This window comes from Anser brachyrhynchus, assembly GCF_964034855.1.
Source record: "Anser brachyrhynchus genome assembly, chromosome: 3".
NCBI classification, from domain to species: domain Eukaryota; kingdom Metazoa; phylum Chordata; class Aves; order Anseriformes; family Anatidae; genus Anser; species Anser brachyrhynchus.
The window spans coordinates 16,845,337-16,863,001 of NC_137696.1; the positions used below are offsets into that span (position 1 = coordinate 16,845,337).

General features: G+C 41.7%; 2 protein-coding genes across 3 annotated transcripts in view; both read right to left on the bottom strand.

The window, feature by feature from the left end:
* Window positions 1-17,665, bottom strand: part of CRLS1 (cardiolipin synthase 1) — an 81,010-nt gene that overhangs the window by 38,320 nt on the left and 25,025 nt on the right. The window lies entirely within an intron of this gene.
* COMMD1 (copper metabolism domain containing 1) overlaps window positions 1-17,665 on the bottom strand; it is a gene marked incomplete at its 5' end in the record, with an annotated part of 74,282 nt that overhangs the window by 38,320 nt on the left and 18,297 nt on the right. For both annotated transcript variants that reach the window (XM_080585604.1, XM_080585605.1), the window contains one exon: window positions 15,116-15,397. In XM_080585604.1, coding sequence (XP_080441730.1) covers window positions 15,116-15,397 — 282 coding nt within the window. The remainder of the gene's footprint in view (window positions 1-15,115; window positions 15,398-17,665) is intronic.

Below are 17,665 nucleotides of genomic sequence, written 5' to 3' on the forward strand. Positions count from 1 at the left end.
AATTTGTAAAATACAGAAGATGCTGGAACTGGAGTTGCCAGGCAACCTCCGATAACCTCCTGCCCTTTTGCATACACAACGCAGGCTGTCACTATGGGACCCAATCCTATTTTTTTCCACCAAACCACAGCATTCGGCGTGCCGGCCATGAACCGGGGCCGTGTGGCGAGGCAGGCTGGGATCTGCGGCGCGCCCAGGCTCGTTCATTGCAGGAGCTGGAAGGTGCAGAGTGGAGCAGATGGGAAACTGCAGGAAGAGAAAGAAGGGTCTTACGGTTAAGCAGCCGAACGATGCCCTGGGGAACACGGGCTGTCACAGGGAAGCCCGTGAAGTAGCACCAGCCACGTTCTCCCAGGCGGTCACTCCCTGTGCACCCTATTTTCTCCGTGCTTGGTCCGAGGCACCTGGGGCTGGATTTGCAGAAGGACCGATGTCCGTCACAGCTGCGGGTGTGCAGCCAGAAATGCACTCTGGCTGTGCTATCAAGGCTGAGGGTCCTGGAAACTGAGGCTGAGCATTTTTTAAACAGGGCGCCAAAATTAGTGGAAATCCTTATATTTATGTTTTCTGCATCTCCAAAACGGGAATTGTAACACCGTCGTAACTGGTAAGTATTTATGAGGGTTTTATGACAGTAAGATGGTTTGTATAACCTCCGCAGTAATAAATATTAAAATAAGCCATGAAGAAATTTGTATTCAAATCACACTGAAAAAGAATGCTCAATAAATAAGTGAGAATGAATGAAGACGACAAACTGCTTAACAGCACCCTTTCAACAAGCCCCTTATTATCCCGGGCAGTGAATGAAACAGAGACCGTGGGGGAGAGAAAACAAACACACAACCAGAGCCAAGCAAAGGGCGCAAAAAGAGCATGCAGAGGAACCGCATCCAAGCCGGGCACGCCAAATGGGGAAGGCAATGAGATGACAAAGGATGAGCCCTGCTGACAGCTCCCTGCCTGAAGGACAAAGCCCTACGGTGCAGCACACAGGGGGCTGCTGGAGAGCACGTTCCCTTCTGATGGGAGATCACCAGCCAGGCTGACCAGGAGCACCGTAAGCATCGAAAGTCGCACCCAAGGCCGTGGCCAAGAGCTGAATTCTTTGGCCCAGTTTGCATGTAAGCACGCTTGCAGCACTCAGCCTCTGTCCCGGAGCTCTGCATGCTGCCCTGTGAGTGAGGTGGCAGGTTGGGATCTCCCTGGGGCGCTAGGAGAGCTGGTGGAGAGCTCTGCACATTGCTCTGCAAGCACAGGGTTGCAAGGAATACACGAGAAAGGGAAAAAGCCAAGGTCGTGTCCCAGTCCTGGGGCACAGTATCACTCTCCTGCTCCCAACCTGGTGCGGGCTGCAGCCGCTCCTGCAGCAAGAGCTGCCACCACAAACATCCAAGTCACCTTCAGCTGCAAAAGCCCTCTTCCAAAATGCCCTGGCTAAGAGAAGCGGTGCCCAAAGCCTCGTCTCCCCCCACTGCAGACAGCAGCTTTAGGTCCTTGAAACCGATCTGTTTGTCCGCCGTGGTTCAGAGCCTTGTTCTTAGCTGGGCATATTGTCTTCCTCCTGTTTACTCTTCCCTGGTGTCCCCTAAGCTCGATTCAATGTGTTTGCAGAGGAAAGTGCTATGACCCAAAGCAGCTAGGTCACAAACAATATTCAGATAATTATGGTATTTCAGTGCTCTTGGGTCACTGCTTATCAGCACCAGACCTGTCACAGGTTGTGTCTGGCATGCTTAAACTTGTAAATGCTTCTGCTCTGAAACTCAATGCTTGTTTAATGCAGCTTTTAAAAAGCCACACGTTTAAAGAGGCTTTATTTGTCCTTTCACTTATATCTCGCATTCACCTTACGCTGAGAGTTTCAATTTAACCCAAGCAGGTCGCTGTCACCCAGCAGCCAGCACTGCTCCAGCTGACAGGGTTCGATGACATCCACCCGAGTACTTTTACCCCCGTGTAAAGGGAGGAGCTGCCTTTCTCCTCTGGTTCTGTTTCCTAGAAAACGAGGGCTGAGCCAGCAGCTTGCCCAGCTGCCCTGAGCTGAACAAAGCAGCAAGGTGTTTTTTTTTTTTTACCCATACTGTTCGTCCAAGGGGTTGTTGTCAAGCCACCACTTAATCATTATTCATTTCAGAGCCTGGGTGGGATTTACCTCGCCAAACTTCAGGCCCACAAACCTGAAGACCACAGTGGGAGAACAAAAAACAACAACAACAACAAAATTTTAGTACACATGAAAGTCTACTGGATTCAATCATTATCTTTTCTCCTGTTGTAGAAAGAGACAGTCAGCAGAGACATGACACCAGAAGACGCTGGTGCCAGTGCCTGCACCACAAGTAAGAGGCAGCACATGAACCAACAGCTCTTCTTCAAGTCCTCACAGCAGCAGGTACCACAAAAGCCAGTTCTGCCAAGTGTCACGTTTGTTCTCATTATATAATCAAGATATCTGTAGGCAGACACAGGTTCCAATGTAATTAAGTTTGATCAGACTCGAGCTTTTCCCAGGCAGTCGTACTTGATAGCAGCCTCTAAGCACCGCGCTGATATTTATTGGGAAACGCAAGTGCTCCATTTCCATAAAAGCAGGCGGCTTAAAGTTAGCTGTAGATAATTCAAAATGACTGCTTAGAGCAGAAATGTAATTTTCTGAAAGGGGTTATTGGTTTGAAAATGATGCGTTGCACTCATGATCTGTCATGCCTCATTACTTCAGACCAAATAAGTCAGACTAGCATAACTCGATCCATTAGAGGCTCCTCCATTCTTTTAAGATGCTGCCTTCCAGGCTGAACTCTTAAAAAAAAAAAAAGTCATTATCAAACTAATTTTCTCAAGTCCTGTGGCATATTTACAGGTTAAATGGAAAGTTTTTTTTTTTTTAATAATAATAGCACTTAAAGCACAGCTCCACTTTTGAGAGTGATTCAATAGAAATGGAATCAATTTGACTTGAAGTTTACTGCCTGTAAGCATTCAAATATCACTTCACAGGCTGAAAGAAACAGTTATTAGAGCAGCCCTGCATATTCAATGAAGGTTCAGAAGCTGTCAGAGAATTTATTTTAATTCCAGCAGTAATTTGCCAGTATCTCATTTGGTTAGGCCAGTGCAAACTAAATGGAGGGAGAGAGTATCACTGCTTTGCATTGGTGGAGCCAAGCCATGTCTGAACGCATGGAAACTTTGCTCTGTCCATGTGGATCTGCCCATCTAACTCCACCTAGTATTGTTTGGCAACTCAAGTTACAATGCCACAATCTTCAATAGCTTTCCATTGGTGCAGTTTATTACAATTAAATTGTCAGGAATGTGACCACGGATACGAGAAGGACGAGAATTCAGATCCTTTGGTCGAGCATGGTCACGGTAAAAAAGCAATTCTGTCACTAAAAGGAGGTTTTAGATGATCATTGTGACTTAAGAGAACTTTTTACTTTTAAATGTGGGACTATATTTCCAGCATTTATTAACCAAATTAAGCAAATGAAATTTAAATTATGCTTTCATTGTCTTATTAACATATTAATGAATATACATCAGTGAGTTGAACTAAAAATATATCAAAGATTTGCATGTCTGATTATCTTTGTGGAGTTTTGCAACTCACAATTTGAAAGGAGGACAGAAAAAAAGTTGTGTCAACGTCTCTGCAAAATTACAGCTTATAGAGCTTTCCTAATCAAAGGGTTGTTCAGTATCTTTTATAAGTTAAAATGAGAATCTCTTTCTGATTGAAGAGGACTTGTTCTTGGAATTATGCTCAAAGCAGTCATTTCCAGAACTTTTGAAGCGGTAAATGAGAATATTTTAACCCCAAGCACCCCCAGTGAGCTCCTCCCAACCATTTTCTTTCAGAGAAATGCAGGCAGATTTGTGCTTTAGCACGCTACCCTCTCGAAGCAGTACTCTTGAAACAAGCAAAAAGGAGAAAAAAAATGAACAGAGGCACACAAAGAGACAGGGAAAGCTATTTTGATGATGAAATTGTTGGGAGAAATCAGCTTGTAACCACTAAATGGAAAAAAAAAATTGTTAAAGCTGTGACTACTGAGTTAAGACTTGCATGGCTATTCAGCTCTGCTCCTTGCTGCTTTCACACTTTAGGATCGCTGCACAACTCAGCACAATCTGTGGTTCAGCTCGCCATACTTCCTCCACCACTGGAGAAAATAATTGGAGAATAGACAATAATAAATTGGACTGAAATACTTAATGACCATCGTGAATGTAATGAACTGAGAAATATCCTAGAAACAAAGTAAACTAACGCTGTTGTCTGAAATACCACAAATCCACTGCTATTGCAACCTTCCCAAGTTTCCACCTCCAGGTACCATTTCAGATCATTTCCAAATCTGACACCTTTTCCACACTTCTCCAGATTGCGTCCGCAATACCGAACACGCCTGTTGGCCACGTCTCTCATTTTCTATTAGACACCTGCATTCTTTGAAGAAAGGCTGGCACTACTGGAGGATATCCTTTGTGCTCAAAGCAAGCTGATGTACTTCTCATGTTCAAGAGAATGCTAGCAAATGTTTAAAATGGTTGATCCTTTGAACATATGAGTTCAAAAGAATGTTTTTTTAAAAGATGGCAGAGTTCTCAATTTCTTTTGCTCAGTTTTGCTCTTACCCTGACCTCTCGGCAAACTGATGCTCACTAAAAACAGTTTTAGGGAAAAAAGAAAAGGATGGGGAGGGAACAAAATATTTTAATTTGAGCTGGACTCACTCAACCGTTTCACTTTCAACTCTGTAAATGCGTAACTAGTGGGGTAACAATGGTGAGAACAGGTAGCAAGGTTCAGGAACGCCAAGTCCATGATGCTGCAATAAAACACTAACTCAAAACTCCTACCTGAGGTTGGCATGTGTTCTTCAGTGGTAGTTTTCTTTAATTGCTTCCTTTTGGTCAATGTTATTAGCAAGGTGAAGCAGAGGCCAGCGTACTCAGGTACACAAAGACAAATCCATTAAATACGCACACAGAAATGAGGTAAGTGAATCTGCAAATGCACACAAAGTATTGGAGCTTCTTCAGTGCAGACTGCCACCAGTCATCTGCTAAAAAACCTGACCTAAACGATGTGGAAGTCAGTGTCTGCAAAAAGAGCCTTGCTTCCTGCAGCTTTAATCTACTCCCTTGGGAAGGGGCAAAAGCCTCTCCCAAAGTTTATTTTTTCCTGGCATCTAGGATAACCTAGGTATCGCTGCTAGTATTATGCACGGATAGCAGTAACAACATCTTCAGAAGAAATGAGAGTTTGCTTTTATAGAGACAAGGCACTAGTTTTCCAAGCATTTCACGTGCTGATTAACTACATTTCTGTACGGGGAGCAGTACAGATACTGCAGCATCAATGCTCAGTTACTGATTGCCAAGGACAGTTTTGTATACCAACAATTTCCAGCAGCTGCAACTCGAATCCTTCAGTTAGCAATTTTATAATGGGAATGATAAGGAAAAAAAAAAAAAAAAAAGAAAATAGCAGTGATGTTTATCTTTTTTTTTCCTCCATTTTTAACTAGGACAAGACAGATGACTAGAGGCGCTAAAGGGACAGAAAGCCACAGCTTGCTAGATATTAGAAGATAAATATCTCCTCAACAAAAAGATTGTGCTGTGAGAACTGCCTACGAATCGCATTCTCCTGCCGCCCATGCCTTATGCTGCCTAGTTTATTAATAGAAGGCCTCGCCACGTGGCGATTCAAATTGTGAGTAAAGGTGAAAAAGCAAAGCTGCTGGCAGATAACATACAAGCTGCTCAGAAGAAATGACGCAGGCTCACTCTTCCCTCAAAAAAACTAAAACATTCAGAGAAGCTCAGCAAGTTTAATTGTACAGTTTGGAGTGATTTTGCTTAGCTGTCGTGCATTTTTTTTTGTTGGATTAATTCTTGCACAGCCAAAGCTGGACTCCAATTTTTTTTTAAAGAGTGTACGTGTGTGTATGTGTATAAACAGAATAAAAATAATTCAAAGGATTAAGCAGCAAAGAAGGGTATGAATTACAAGTATTTCACCCCAATTATGTACCAGCTTTCCAATTTTCTATCTTCTGATACCTTCTCCTGCAGCAGCTCTTCCTAATTAAAATAAATGAAGTACTTGTTCTTATTTACATCTCTGTACACTAACGTTCAGGGATCTCAAGAGAGACCATGACGAACCTGGAAGGATCTCCAAAGAGCTTTTCAGCAGCAATGTGGCATACTGTCAAGAGTGGGAAAGCTGGCCAACTGGCAAAAACAACAATTTTAAATGTACTTGGCCAGGCTAGGCCTGTAAAAACAAGATGCTTTGTCAGCCAATGTAATGGGCACTTACGTTCATAACAACTCCTTTTTTTGCTGAGTTTTCTAAGAACAAATCACTTGCTGATGTTGACATCCGAGTGCTCTGAAGAGTGCAGATGGCCAGCAACACTGAACACAACATGCTAAGACACAAGGAAGCCAGTTGCTTTGCTGTATAAAGGCCATCCAGCAAAAATTCTAGCCCACTTTCTTTATTTCCTTTTCTTTTTTTTTCTTTTTTTTTTTTTTAATTTTCTGGTGTGTGTCAAGAAAAACTTTCAACTTTGATTAAAAACAAGCTAGGGGAGATCACAAATCTTGGTCCTTCAACCATGTTCCCCTTTGTAAAAGAAACTGTGTCACAGAACACATTCACCCAAAAACCACATGCTGCTTGTTCTACAGAAGGTGGGCACTGCCAAACCTAATTACCAACCTCCATATAGTCACCCCTGGGAGGTCTTAAACCAGTAAATGATCTCTCTGGACCACAACAGGTGATGGACACCATCTTTGCACTGTAAGCTGCTTTTTAGTAAGCCAAGAATCAATGACACGGGCCAAGCATTGGTCATGCAGCCACATGCTGCCACTCCACATGCTGCATTTTGTGCTTTAACTTGTGTATTTGCAATCAGTCTCTATACAGATCTGTGTCCTGTAGTGAAGGAAGGGGCATTGCAGGGACAGTGGAGACACCTGCTATTACTTACATGACAGTAGTAGTTCAAGGTTCATGCTTTAGCTGCCCTGCTAACCTGCCTCAAACCAAACAAGACATTTGGTGATGGGGGGGGGGGGGGGTATGCGATTTATCGTCTCTGAATTAATGCGAAGCCCTGAGGAAACACCAAGGAAGCTCACAGCCATCCTCTGTGCTCATTAGTGACACAGGAACCCTTGTTGTATGCATGAAGTACAAAAGCAACAGAAACACTGGCTCAAACTTCCATGTGAGGTTCAGAGAACAGAGAAGGAACCAAAATGCATACAGCGACTGAATTACACAAAGAGCACTAACCCTTCTGCTTCAACCCAAAAATACTCAGGAAGGTTGTAGCACAGATTCCAATTGCATGTCTGACTCCAGTGACTTTATCCAATTTCACAGTTATGTTACTCTGGAAATCACAGACTCCAAAACACTAGTTGGCAGGGTTTTCTAGATATCCCCAGCCCTGCCTTCTGCTCAGAGCAGGACTTTCATAACCGTAAGACCAGGTGAGCCGTGGCTGAGTCCTGAAGATCTCAGAGCATCCAATGCCATAAGGTAACCTATCCCAGCCCTGCAGGAACAGCAAATAAAAGGTTGCAAAGTTACAGCAATGCTTTTGGTACGGAACAAAAACAAGATTTAAGGGCTGTAAGCTGAGGGCATGGTGCCAAAGGAGTACCTACCTGGTCTGGCAGAACGTAGCTGGCAGACAGACAGGGTGAGGATTTGCAGAAAAGCCATGAGCAGACGGGCAGAGAACAGGGAGGATGAGAAGAAGGAAAGTCCTTCTAACTAAACATAAATGTGTAGCACCAATTCCAGAAGAAGGTGTAGCTGAGGGATAAAACGAATTCGCTGAAAACATTTTTCAACAGCCACGTCTCCTGAATCCAGCTGCCCTCTTCCCGGACTCATCATAGTTTGTATTCCAAGGTAAAGTATTTCAAGGTTGAAAGGCATTAAATATGCATCATTACTATAACATCTATCTTCATACAGGTAACCTTCAATTAATCATAAATTCCCAACATGATATCCTAAACTTGGCTCCTATCAAAAATATTTATGTCTCACGTACGTTGTTCTATTTCAGTACTTCAGCAAATCCAGTTCCAGAGGAAGAACAGCTGACAAGAAATGTATGTGAGTGGGCGAGACATAAATATTTTTGATAGGAGCCAAGTTTAGGACAAATAAACGAAGATCGAAACTGTAAGTACCACTAATCATAAAATATATCAAGAGTTACTCGATGTTAGGAACATTGCTTGCTTCATAGAGGATGAACTGATGAGGTACACACGAAAATATAGTCAAATATATACAGTGTAAAAGCTGGACAATTATTTAACTACTATCTCAATTTAATGCTCTTATTTCTCATTCACCAAATTTCACTTGGCTTTCAGGAGAAGGTGACAAAAATCAGACTGATGAAGCGAAGGACTACAGAGGGTACCCCGCAGAGGATTAAGAAATAACCGAGTTAAGTAAGCCAACTGTGCTCCAGTTTCCTCCGTGCCAAGCGACCCATTGCCCTTTATGGTTTTTATTTGCTTTTCGCCGTACCGCGTTATGTAACTGTTCCCTCCGGCTCCTGGATTCCCAAGGTGAACAACAGCTCAAGTGATTACATTCGTCCTGGTCGCAAAGGTGATTTTTTTTCACTGACTTCTACTTACCGGATTTCATATTTTTAATCACATAAAAATATCGAGCCTGGTGCGGTTAAAGTGATCGATTCAGACTCTGCACTTCCCCACTTCTGGCGGGTACAAGGCTCCAATAACATTAACCACTACAGAGGTTAAAACAGACTAGGGCTGGAAAGGAGAAATGGTTTGGTGGCTGCTCTTCCTTCCCCTTTTCAGGCCGCACTGCCCTTGTTTTGCAGTGAGGGTATCTAGAGCTGTGTTTTATCTCAGTAGGCATCTCTTCTGGTGTCCTACAAAAGGCGATCTGTCTTCTCAGAACGCATCCTACACAAAAAGGACTGCAAGTCCACTTCCTGAAGTTATTTCCAGCAACATCTATGAAGCAGCCTGACCTGGAGTGCTTGCATCTCGTGTCCAGGGACAAAAGCCAGCGCAGACACAATCCCTCCTTCCCCACAGCATGGGTTTACTCATGACTTCTTCCTAATCTGATCTTGCTTCAGCAGGAAAATCTATTGCTGGAGATAACCGCAGCCTGAGCAAACCAAGTCTTTCACAGACTTGTGCTTACAAAAAGATGCACAGCGCCAGCAGACCCTCAGTGGCATTCAGTCTGTAATCCTGGCAAGGTAATGAGATTTGGAGAAGCTAAATCCTAAGATTTTTATTACACTGTGAAACCACGTTCAGTTTTAATATTGGTGAATGTGTATGAATTCAGCTTACTGTTTGTTTATAGCACAGTTGATGCAAATTTTCATCTAAACTTCTGTGGAATACACACAAGGAACACGTCAAAAACAGCTTTGGTGTCCCAAAAGTGTAGTTTGGGACCTACCTCATTCTTTCGCAAAACAGCAAAAAAAGTCTTCATAGTCTTACAAACTAAAAGTTGATCAGATTTCAAACTTCAGAGCATAATTTTTTGACCTTCAAAATTCTAGCATTTCACCTCCCACATAAGAACATGTGACAACTGTCTATGGTCATTTTGAATTCTCTGCTTCTCTCTGAATCATTAGGGTTTGGACCCAACCATTAGCAGAGAGCAGATTTAATACACCTCAGGTAAATTCTGAGTCACCAGTTATTTCTTCAGCATCTGCTGAAGAAATTCTTGCACTGGCAAAAGATTGGTTCATCTAAGCCCTTTAATCAGAAAGCATTTATCTAATTGGTGAGAATTTAAAGTGACATTCAAAATATTAGTAGATTTTCTATATTATCAAAATCTGTTATTAATGTTGGCCCATTCTTTTAAAAAATGCTTGTTTTATAATGAGGATGTCATACTTCATAAAATGATATGGGATGTGAGACTGCTCTTTGTCCTTAAGTTTGCAAGAAATTGTTCCAATTTCAAAACATGCTGTGGTTATACAGTAATACTCACCAGCAGTATTCATGCATACCGTTAACTAAGTTTTATGACACCTCTGTCAGATGGATACAACTGTTTTAAAATCAGGAAAGAGAAGAGATATACAATGTTTGGGGAAAAAATGCAAATCCTCATGTTGTCTTTGACACAAGGTATTGAAGGAAAAAACCTCTAATCCATAATCCTGATGCAATTTCCTCAAGTCTTTCATGAAGAATCCCGAAGCAGAATACCAAGCATGATGTCAAAGTAGCACAGAAAATGCTATTTGCCCACAAAACGTGCTTAACTTCCTAGAAAACTCCAATAACAGTGCTACTACGTGGACCACCACTAATTTCAACACTGAAAAGAAAGGAATGTGAAAACACCCACTCTGTGAATAAGTCCAACTGTAAAAGCCAAGAGCAGTAATTACGCTAATTATCACTTGGTCACTCTCAGTGTCCTGGTTCCAGTTAGGACAGAGTTAATTTTCCTCATAGTAGCTGGTAGGGTGCTATGTTTTGGATTAGGATGAGAAGAGCGCTGATAACATGCTGATGTTTTAATTGTTGCAGAGCAGTGCTTACACCAAGCCAAGGACTTTTCGGCTTCTCGCTCTGTCCTGCCAGCGAGCAGGCTGAGGGTGCAGCAGGAGCTGGGAGGGGACAGACCCAGGACAGCTGACCCAAACTGGCCAAAGGGGTATTCCATACCATCTGGCGTCATGCTAAACAATATATAGGGGTGGCTGGCCGGGGTGGGGGGGCCGGCTGCTCGGGAATAGGCTGGGCATCGGTCAGCGGGTGGTGAGCAATTGCATTGTGCATCACTTGTTTCTTACACATTATTATTATTAATACTATTATCATTATCACTATTATTATTATTATTGTTATTATTATATTCCTGTCTTAATAAACTGTCTTTATCTCAACTCACCGGCTTCACTTTCCCGTTTCTCTCCCCCATCCCAGAGAAGGAGGGGGGAGGGTGAGCGAACGGCTGTGTGGTGTTTAGCTGCCAGCCGGGTTAAACCACAACACTCAGGTATGAGACTGCAAAATATATAGCACTGCAAGGAAGTAAAATTCAATTATTTTGCCCAGCCCTTTAATGCTTAGAAAGAAGAAAACGGAAAAAATGATGACCTCCTTAAAAATCTGTCTTTCAGAGTCCTCACGCTGACCAGGTCTATTGCTCGTGACAAGAAAGCACTCGAACGCACCGTTTGCTCTCAGCATTTTTGCCCTCAGCTGTGCAACCAGTCTTCAGCATTACCTAAAACTTTTTTTTATCTCTTTTGAGAAACAGAAAACATGCACGCTGCTCTCCAGTTTTCTGTATAGCATATGATTGTCAGAGAAGCATCAGCAGAGCAGCTCCAGCATTTGTGACACAAGCAGTCTGCTTCAGTGCCAGTCTGCTTAGCCAGAGGGCCTAAGTGACAGGTATACACGATGAGCAACAATTGCTGGGTAAAATATTCCTATTGTTATTGATTTCCAATTGTACATGGACAACAACAAAGACTGCCAACAAATCAGAGCAGAATACCAGTGGGAAGAAAACATTCCCAAGGGCACATCTAAAATGACAAAGTCCGTAGAACAAATTTAAATACACCTTAATAACAAGCCAAAGTGCAAAACCAGATCTGTTTTTTTTTTTTTTCTCCTATCAATGACAAGGTCAGATATAAATCTGTGACTTGAAAGGCAGCAACTGAAACTGAAGTCACTGCAAGTAACCTGATGTGGTGCGGCAGCCAAGGTGCACCGTACGGTGCAGCGTTAATCCACCAGGGCAGGAAGGACGCGAGAAAGGCAACTCCCCGGGTCACCCCATCCCTCCCAGCAGATTCGTGTCCGGTTGAAATTTCATAAAGAAATGCTCAGAGAGGGAGAACAAGATTGAAAGGACGTAAAGAAGCGGGCAGGGAGCTACAGAAGGTTTTTTTTTTTTTTTTTTTTCTTAAATCAGCAAGGTACAGAGATGGAGATGGCTAAAACCATTGTGCAAAAATCAGATGGGCTGTTCAAAAGAAAAGAAATGACTGGCAGTGATGAGTGCCAAATATCACGAACTGATAAAGGAAAAGGCAGGCTAAAGTGCAACTATTTAAGGATTTCTTTTAGTCGGATTGTTAAAGAAAAGGGGCTTTCAAAGTAGAGTATTCATCACAGCGAGTACATTCATCTCCTTTTAACCAGGACATATACAGAATATATAACCAATATAAAGGAGACTTCAAATGTCACTCTAAAATCTTCACTGAAGGCTTCAAACTGCAAGTTACACATCATAAAAAAACTTCCCAGATTTTGGAGCGCCAATATTAATGAATGTTTCTCATCAGAAGTGTCTTTAAGTGGACTAAGGGTTCAGTTTTCTTCTACAGGATGGTAAAAGTTAATTCATACAAGTTATAATGAATACACAAAACCAAAAAAAATCTCTGTTCCACCAGAAAACATTCACAAGATTTGACATACTTAATGTAAACTTTGCCTATTTATGAACCAGTCACTTGAAACTGCCCCTCTCTAGCCACATTAGGTCTTACATACATATTCTTTCTTTCCATCATGGAAGAGTTGACTGATTAAAGTTCAGAGGTAGCAAGCTGAAAGCAAGGTTACTTACTGAAGCAGGAGGAGCAGACACTCCCCAGGGTGTCAGTCCAGACAGAGACACCGAGAAAAATCAGAGTGACTTTAAAGTCTGGAAAGGTACATTTTATACCAAACACTTCTTCGCTTCTGTTGAAACATATGAAACATTAATGCCAATTCACTACACATCAATGCACTTGTATACTCCCCTGTTATCAAGTGTCCAAATGAAAACGGTCTATTCAGAATACTGTTCTCCTGAATTATCAGCCAGCTTTCTTCTACAAATCTAACATATCTTCACTGTTCACCAAATTACATCTGTGACTGACAGTTTTTACCTTTCAGAAACTATGTTCTTTCAGTCAAGTTTCAGAAAGGCAGTAGCGTATTTATTTTTGATGTGCTACAAAACTTGGTATTGAGAACAGATATAAATGTGCTAACGATCAGGAGTACGTAAAAAGGCTATAAAACCTGGTAGAAAGAGTTTCAAATCCGGGGGCTGGATCCAGCATGCAAGAACAACCTGTTCACCCCATAGTAGTAGTCTCCAGTTCCATCCTCCCAGGAGTCCCAGGCACACATGGGAAGAGGCTGAAAGCTGGATGAACTGACCTCACAAACCACTTGCTGCTATTTTCGGTCCTGAGGGTCCCCCAACTGCCCTGTCCCAGCCCATCAAGCAATGGTGCAGCCTGCTGAAAGCTTTTCATCAGAGAACCTATTTAACCCTAAGCTAAAGGTTATGCAAAACAGCTCCTTAAAAAAAAAAAAAATGACTCACGTGGTGATAACCCTAATTATTCCGTGATTATTTCTTTAAGTACCAGTCTCTAATACCCTTATTTGCACCAAATGTCAGACTTACTGACAGCTTGCTACTGCCCTGTCTTCAGCCAAGGAGGTAAAAGTTACATCCACTGGTTGTTCAAAAAACACATTCACACAACTGCTTTTCCTGGTATGTTTGAAATATGAAACCACACTGCTAAAATAGTTCTTTCTGGTTTTGTCGTAGGGCTTTTTGTTACGAGAAACAACAAGATCTCAGAAGCATCTATTCTTGCTTCATCTTCACATCCCCTTTCTCTGCACAGAGTGGAAGAATTACAAATGTACTTGCTGTTTGATGTTACCGTAATAAGGCATTACTGGGGGAAACAATCTCAAAACAGGAGTCACTACCCACAGAATTCATTTAAGAAATACAACCGTGGTTCTGAGTTTAGGTGGTGTTTTTTGTTTTGTTTTGGTTCTTTGTTTTTACGTATACGTGGGTATTTTTCACACTTGCTCACTAATGTACTCACTCTAATCTACTCATATAACCTTTTTTTCCCCCCTTTTCGATTTGTTACTAATGGAATATAATTGTTTCTCAAGATACTGAGCAGAAAACTCCACTTTTCTTGAGGCTGGGAAAAAACTAAAAACGTACACCATTATTGTGTTGTTGGTCACTGCAGAGACACACTAGGGGAAGGCGGAGGAGGATCAGCACTTAAGAAGGCTAAGTTTTCAAAGACAGAGGAAAAGAGAACTAAAAAAGTACTTTCAATAACATATACCACCTCAGCAGGATCCCAGTTTATTTGTGCTTTCATTCTGGCCTTGGTAGAGCCACACAGTTAAGTCACTGAGTCTGCATGGGGATACTCCACATGCCTAATACAGGTACTGCTTTGCTATAAGCTACCAAAATATTACAAAATCAACTTACTCAGTGTTAACCATTAACATCAAAACCCTACAGTATGCTCATAGTATCATATGCAGTACCTACAGCTAAGACATTAATTTTTACAATCCACTAACACGTTGAAGAGGAAGAATATACCAAATTTGAATGTGGGAAGCCATGCCTTTAGGTATATGATCACATTAAATTTAAAGATTAAAAAGAAATGCAGTGTTCAGCACTGATAGCGTTCTCTCTCTTTCAGGCAGTTAAGACCAGATTGCATAATGCAAACAGTAATAAAGATCTACTTGTAAGATAAAAATAGGTACTATGTAAAATAAAGGAGAGTCTTTCCCCTCATTTGTCCTAAAATGCAAAGAATGCTTGATCATTTATGATGCGAACTTTACTCTTTTTCAGTTTCTACTTTGCAGATATTACCCAATTTTGTTATTTGATTAGTTAAGAAAAAGAAACTTACAGTGCATGGAATATAATTTTAATAACTGCTAGTATGGCTGATTTTATGTTTGATTTCAATGATTTCAGATTTTCCAAGTTTGAAGTAGAGAGCTCTCAACACACACACAAGCAAAAATTGCATTAATCTCACAGAATATATCTGCGTCCAAAGAGGGACCACAAGTTCAAGTACATTAAGATAAAAAAAAAAAAGTACTGATTTGATTTGGATGCAGTAAATTCAGCAATGTAAAATGTCTCAGTGCATACATAGCTAAATCAGGTTTACATAATTTACAAAATAAAGCTTACCTGACCATTTTTTCCCAGTTCCATTTCTACTATTGCAACCGGAGTATTTATCTGATCAATGTGTCTTGACTGTGACTTCAGATCCACTCTCCAGTTCATGTTTTTCAAGACGTTATCCCAACGGCTTTGATTTACCAGGCTTTCGTGGATCTTTACTCGGTGGTTCTTCCAAAATTTTGCGAGGACTGCAGCTTGATCAGATGTGATGCCACCTTGTTTTTTGGTTTGGGCAGTGAGAAAAGCCTCCAGCTGATTCAAATCCATGTCTGCTGAAGCAATTGACTGTAGGGAAAATTAGAGGAGAAAAAGGGAAAAGCTTGCTCAAAAGTATTTTTTAAAACTCTAAGCTGAACAGTCCACCAAAAGGTTGTATCTTTAGGGTTTTGCAAATACCAGATTTTAAAAGGATAGTGCAAACAAAACTCAGCTATGGAAATAACCTGACAACTTCTATTACAACTCATTTTGCCTACACCACTTACCCCACACTTCTACCCCAAGACAGCTGGAGGGTAATGGATCTCTAACAGTAGGAAGGAAGCTGGGAATGCCTTTGGGAATGCAGCACAAGATAGCGAGGAAGCTTTACACAGTCAGCTTGGCCCTTTTCCCCAGTATGTCCCAGGCATACCAACTGGCTTGCACTGCGTAGCTGGGACAGGCATCCAGTACGATACTGCTGTCCTGGTGGTCTGTTGTATGGGAAAGCAATTGTAAAAATGTAATTGTATCAACTGTAATTGTAAAAATCTCAAATTGTTAAAAACGCAGCCGCGGCTTCTTCTGAAGCATCAGTGGACTCTGCTACAGTAAAAGCCGTATGCGTGTTTTGCAAAGGGGTTGCAAGGGGTGAAGCAACAGAAATGATTCTTCCAAAACCCACTTTATTTAACAGACATCCACTTTTTCCACTGATCTTTCCAAAACTGGTAATCCTACAGCCTTAAATTTGCATCGCCTAACTGGGAATGTTCGCTAAATATGTCTCTGAAGGGAGGAGAAGAAAGGACGTGAAGGGAGGAAACTCACTAATTTCCCCATGGTAATTTCAAGCAGACACTTCTGTTTCATCCTCACCCAAAATGGACGCGACTTATCCATGCCGCCTCCGAGAACATGTGAATGCAGAGAGCAGCAAGGCAATGCGAAGCTAAAATCCTTGGGATTTGTACCCATTTTCCTTGACACTGTATTCCTACTACTGCACTCCACACATTACCAGTGCCAAATACAGAAGAAACAAAGCCCTCTGGTCTGAAACGTCCCCTGGCTTAACACCTTCACCACTTTCCAAGACAAAACGTAATATATCTGTGCCTTTTGAAGCCACTGCTCGAAAGGAGGCCTAGCGCTCATCCGCAAATGGCGCTGAGGGAAGCAGCCATCTTGCTCCCAAAGCCTCGGACTCCCCACAGATAGATACAAGATCTGCTGCTTCTCCCCATTGATGGTCTACATTCGTCAGCAGAGTGCAAAGCACACGATCTTAGTCACATCAAGAGTGGCCTGAAATACAACAGCAGATTAAAAAAAACAACAAAAACCCACACAAGAACTAGTCCCGGACAAAGAGCTCGCACGTCGTGCAAGTGACACAGAACAAAGGCAGATTTCCTGCGTCAAAGCAAGTGAAGCCAACAACCACCTCCACAAATACACCACATCCTTCTTAACCTGAGTTTTTTCAAGAGAAAATATAAAATAAAATCAGAAACAACTGCCCCCACCCTCCAAAAAACAACACTCAGCTTGTGATCTGCAACAGGATTCAGCCTTTTATCATCCAGCACGTAAGAGCTTTCTCCTGAAACTTTTGTACTATTTTGTTTTAAGAGGGAAGCTCTGCCTTCCCAAAGTCTCATGATGGATTGGCTGCCATCTGTTACATGATTAAGAAAATAAACGGCAATCCATACTAGAAGTAACTGCTCTGCTGTATCAGGATTCCAGCTTAATCAGAGTTCTGGTAATTTATTTTAAGATGTGAGATGTCTAGTGTACCATTGTCTTCTTCAATTCATGGTATCTGTGCATTGATTGCTTTTTATCATGAAGATATTTACCTGGAGGCACATTCAACTCTAATTATCTTGTAAGTGACAAAAGCATTTTTACTTTCTGTTTTAAAAGAAGTGTTTATTTAGACTCACATTCCTTTCATACATACAGGTCTTTCATGAAGAGGACCATCTTTTACAGCAGCGTGAAATATGTTCCCTTTTAATATTTGTCATATCAGTGAATTTGTGCGAGGACCTGTTTGTGCGTTCTCTGACACCTACCACCTTTCACCATTTTGTGCAGGTTTACGAGTTACATTTAAAACCTGTGTGTGTTCATGCAGCAGAAGCACCCTGATATAGCTTGCTAACAAAAGGCTATCACACCAAACAGAGGAAGGAAACCATGTGTCACAATTAGCAATCATTTACATCTCTTTCTCTTGCAGATAAGGGTGCACATTTACATGCAATACGGATCACTTAATATTGTGGATGCGCGTAGCTAGAAACCAGAAGGTAACAACCATACTGAGTTTTGGTGGAACAT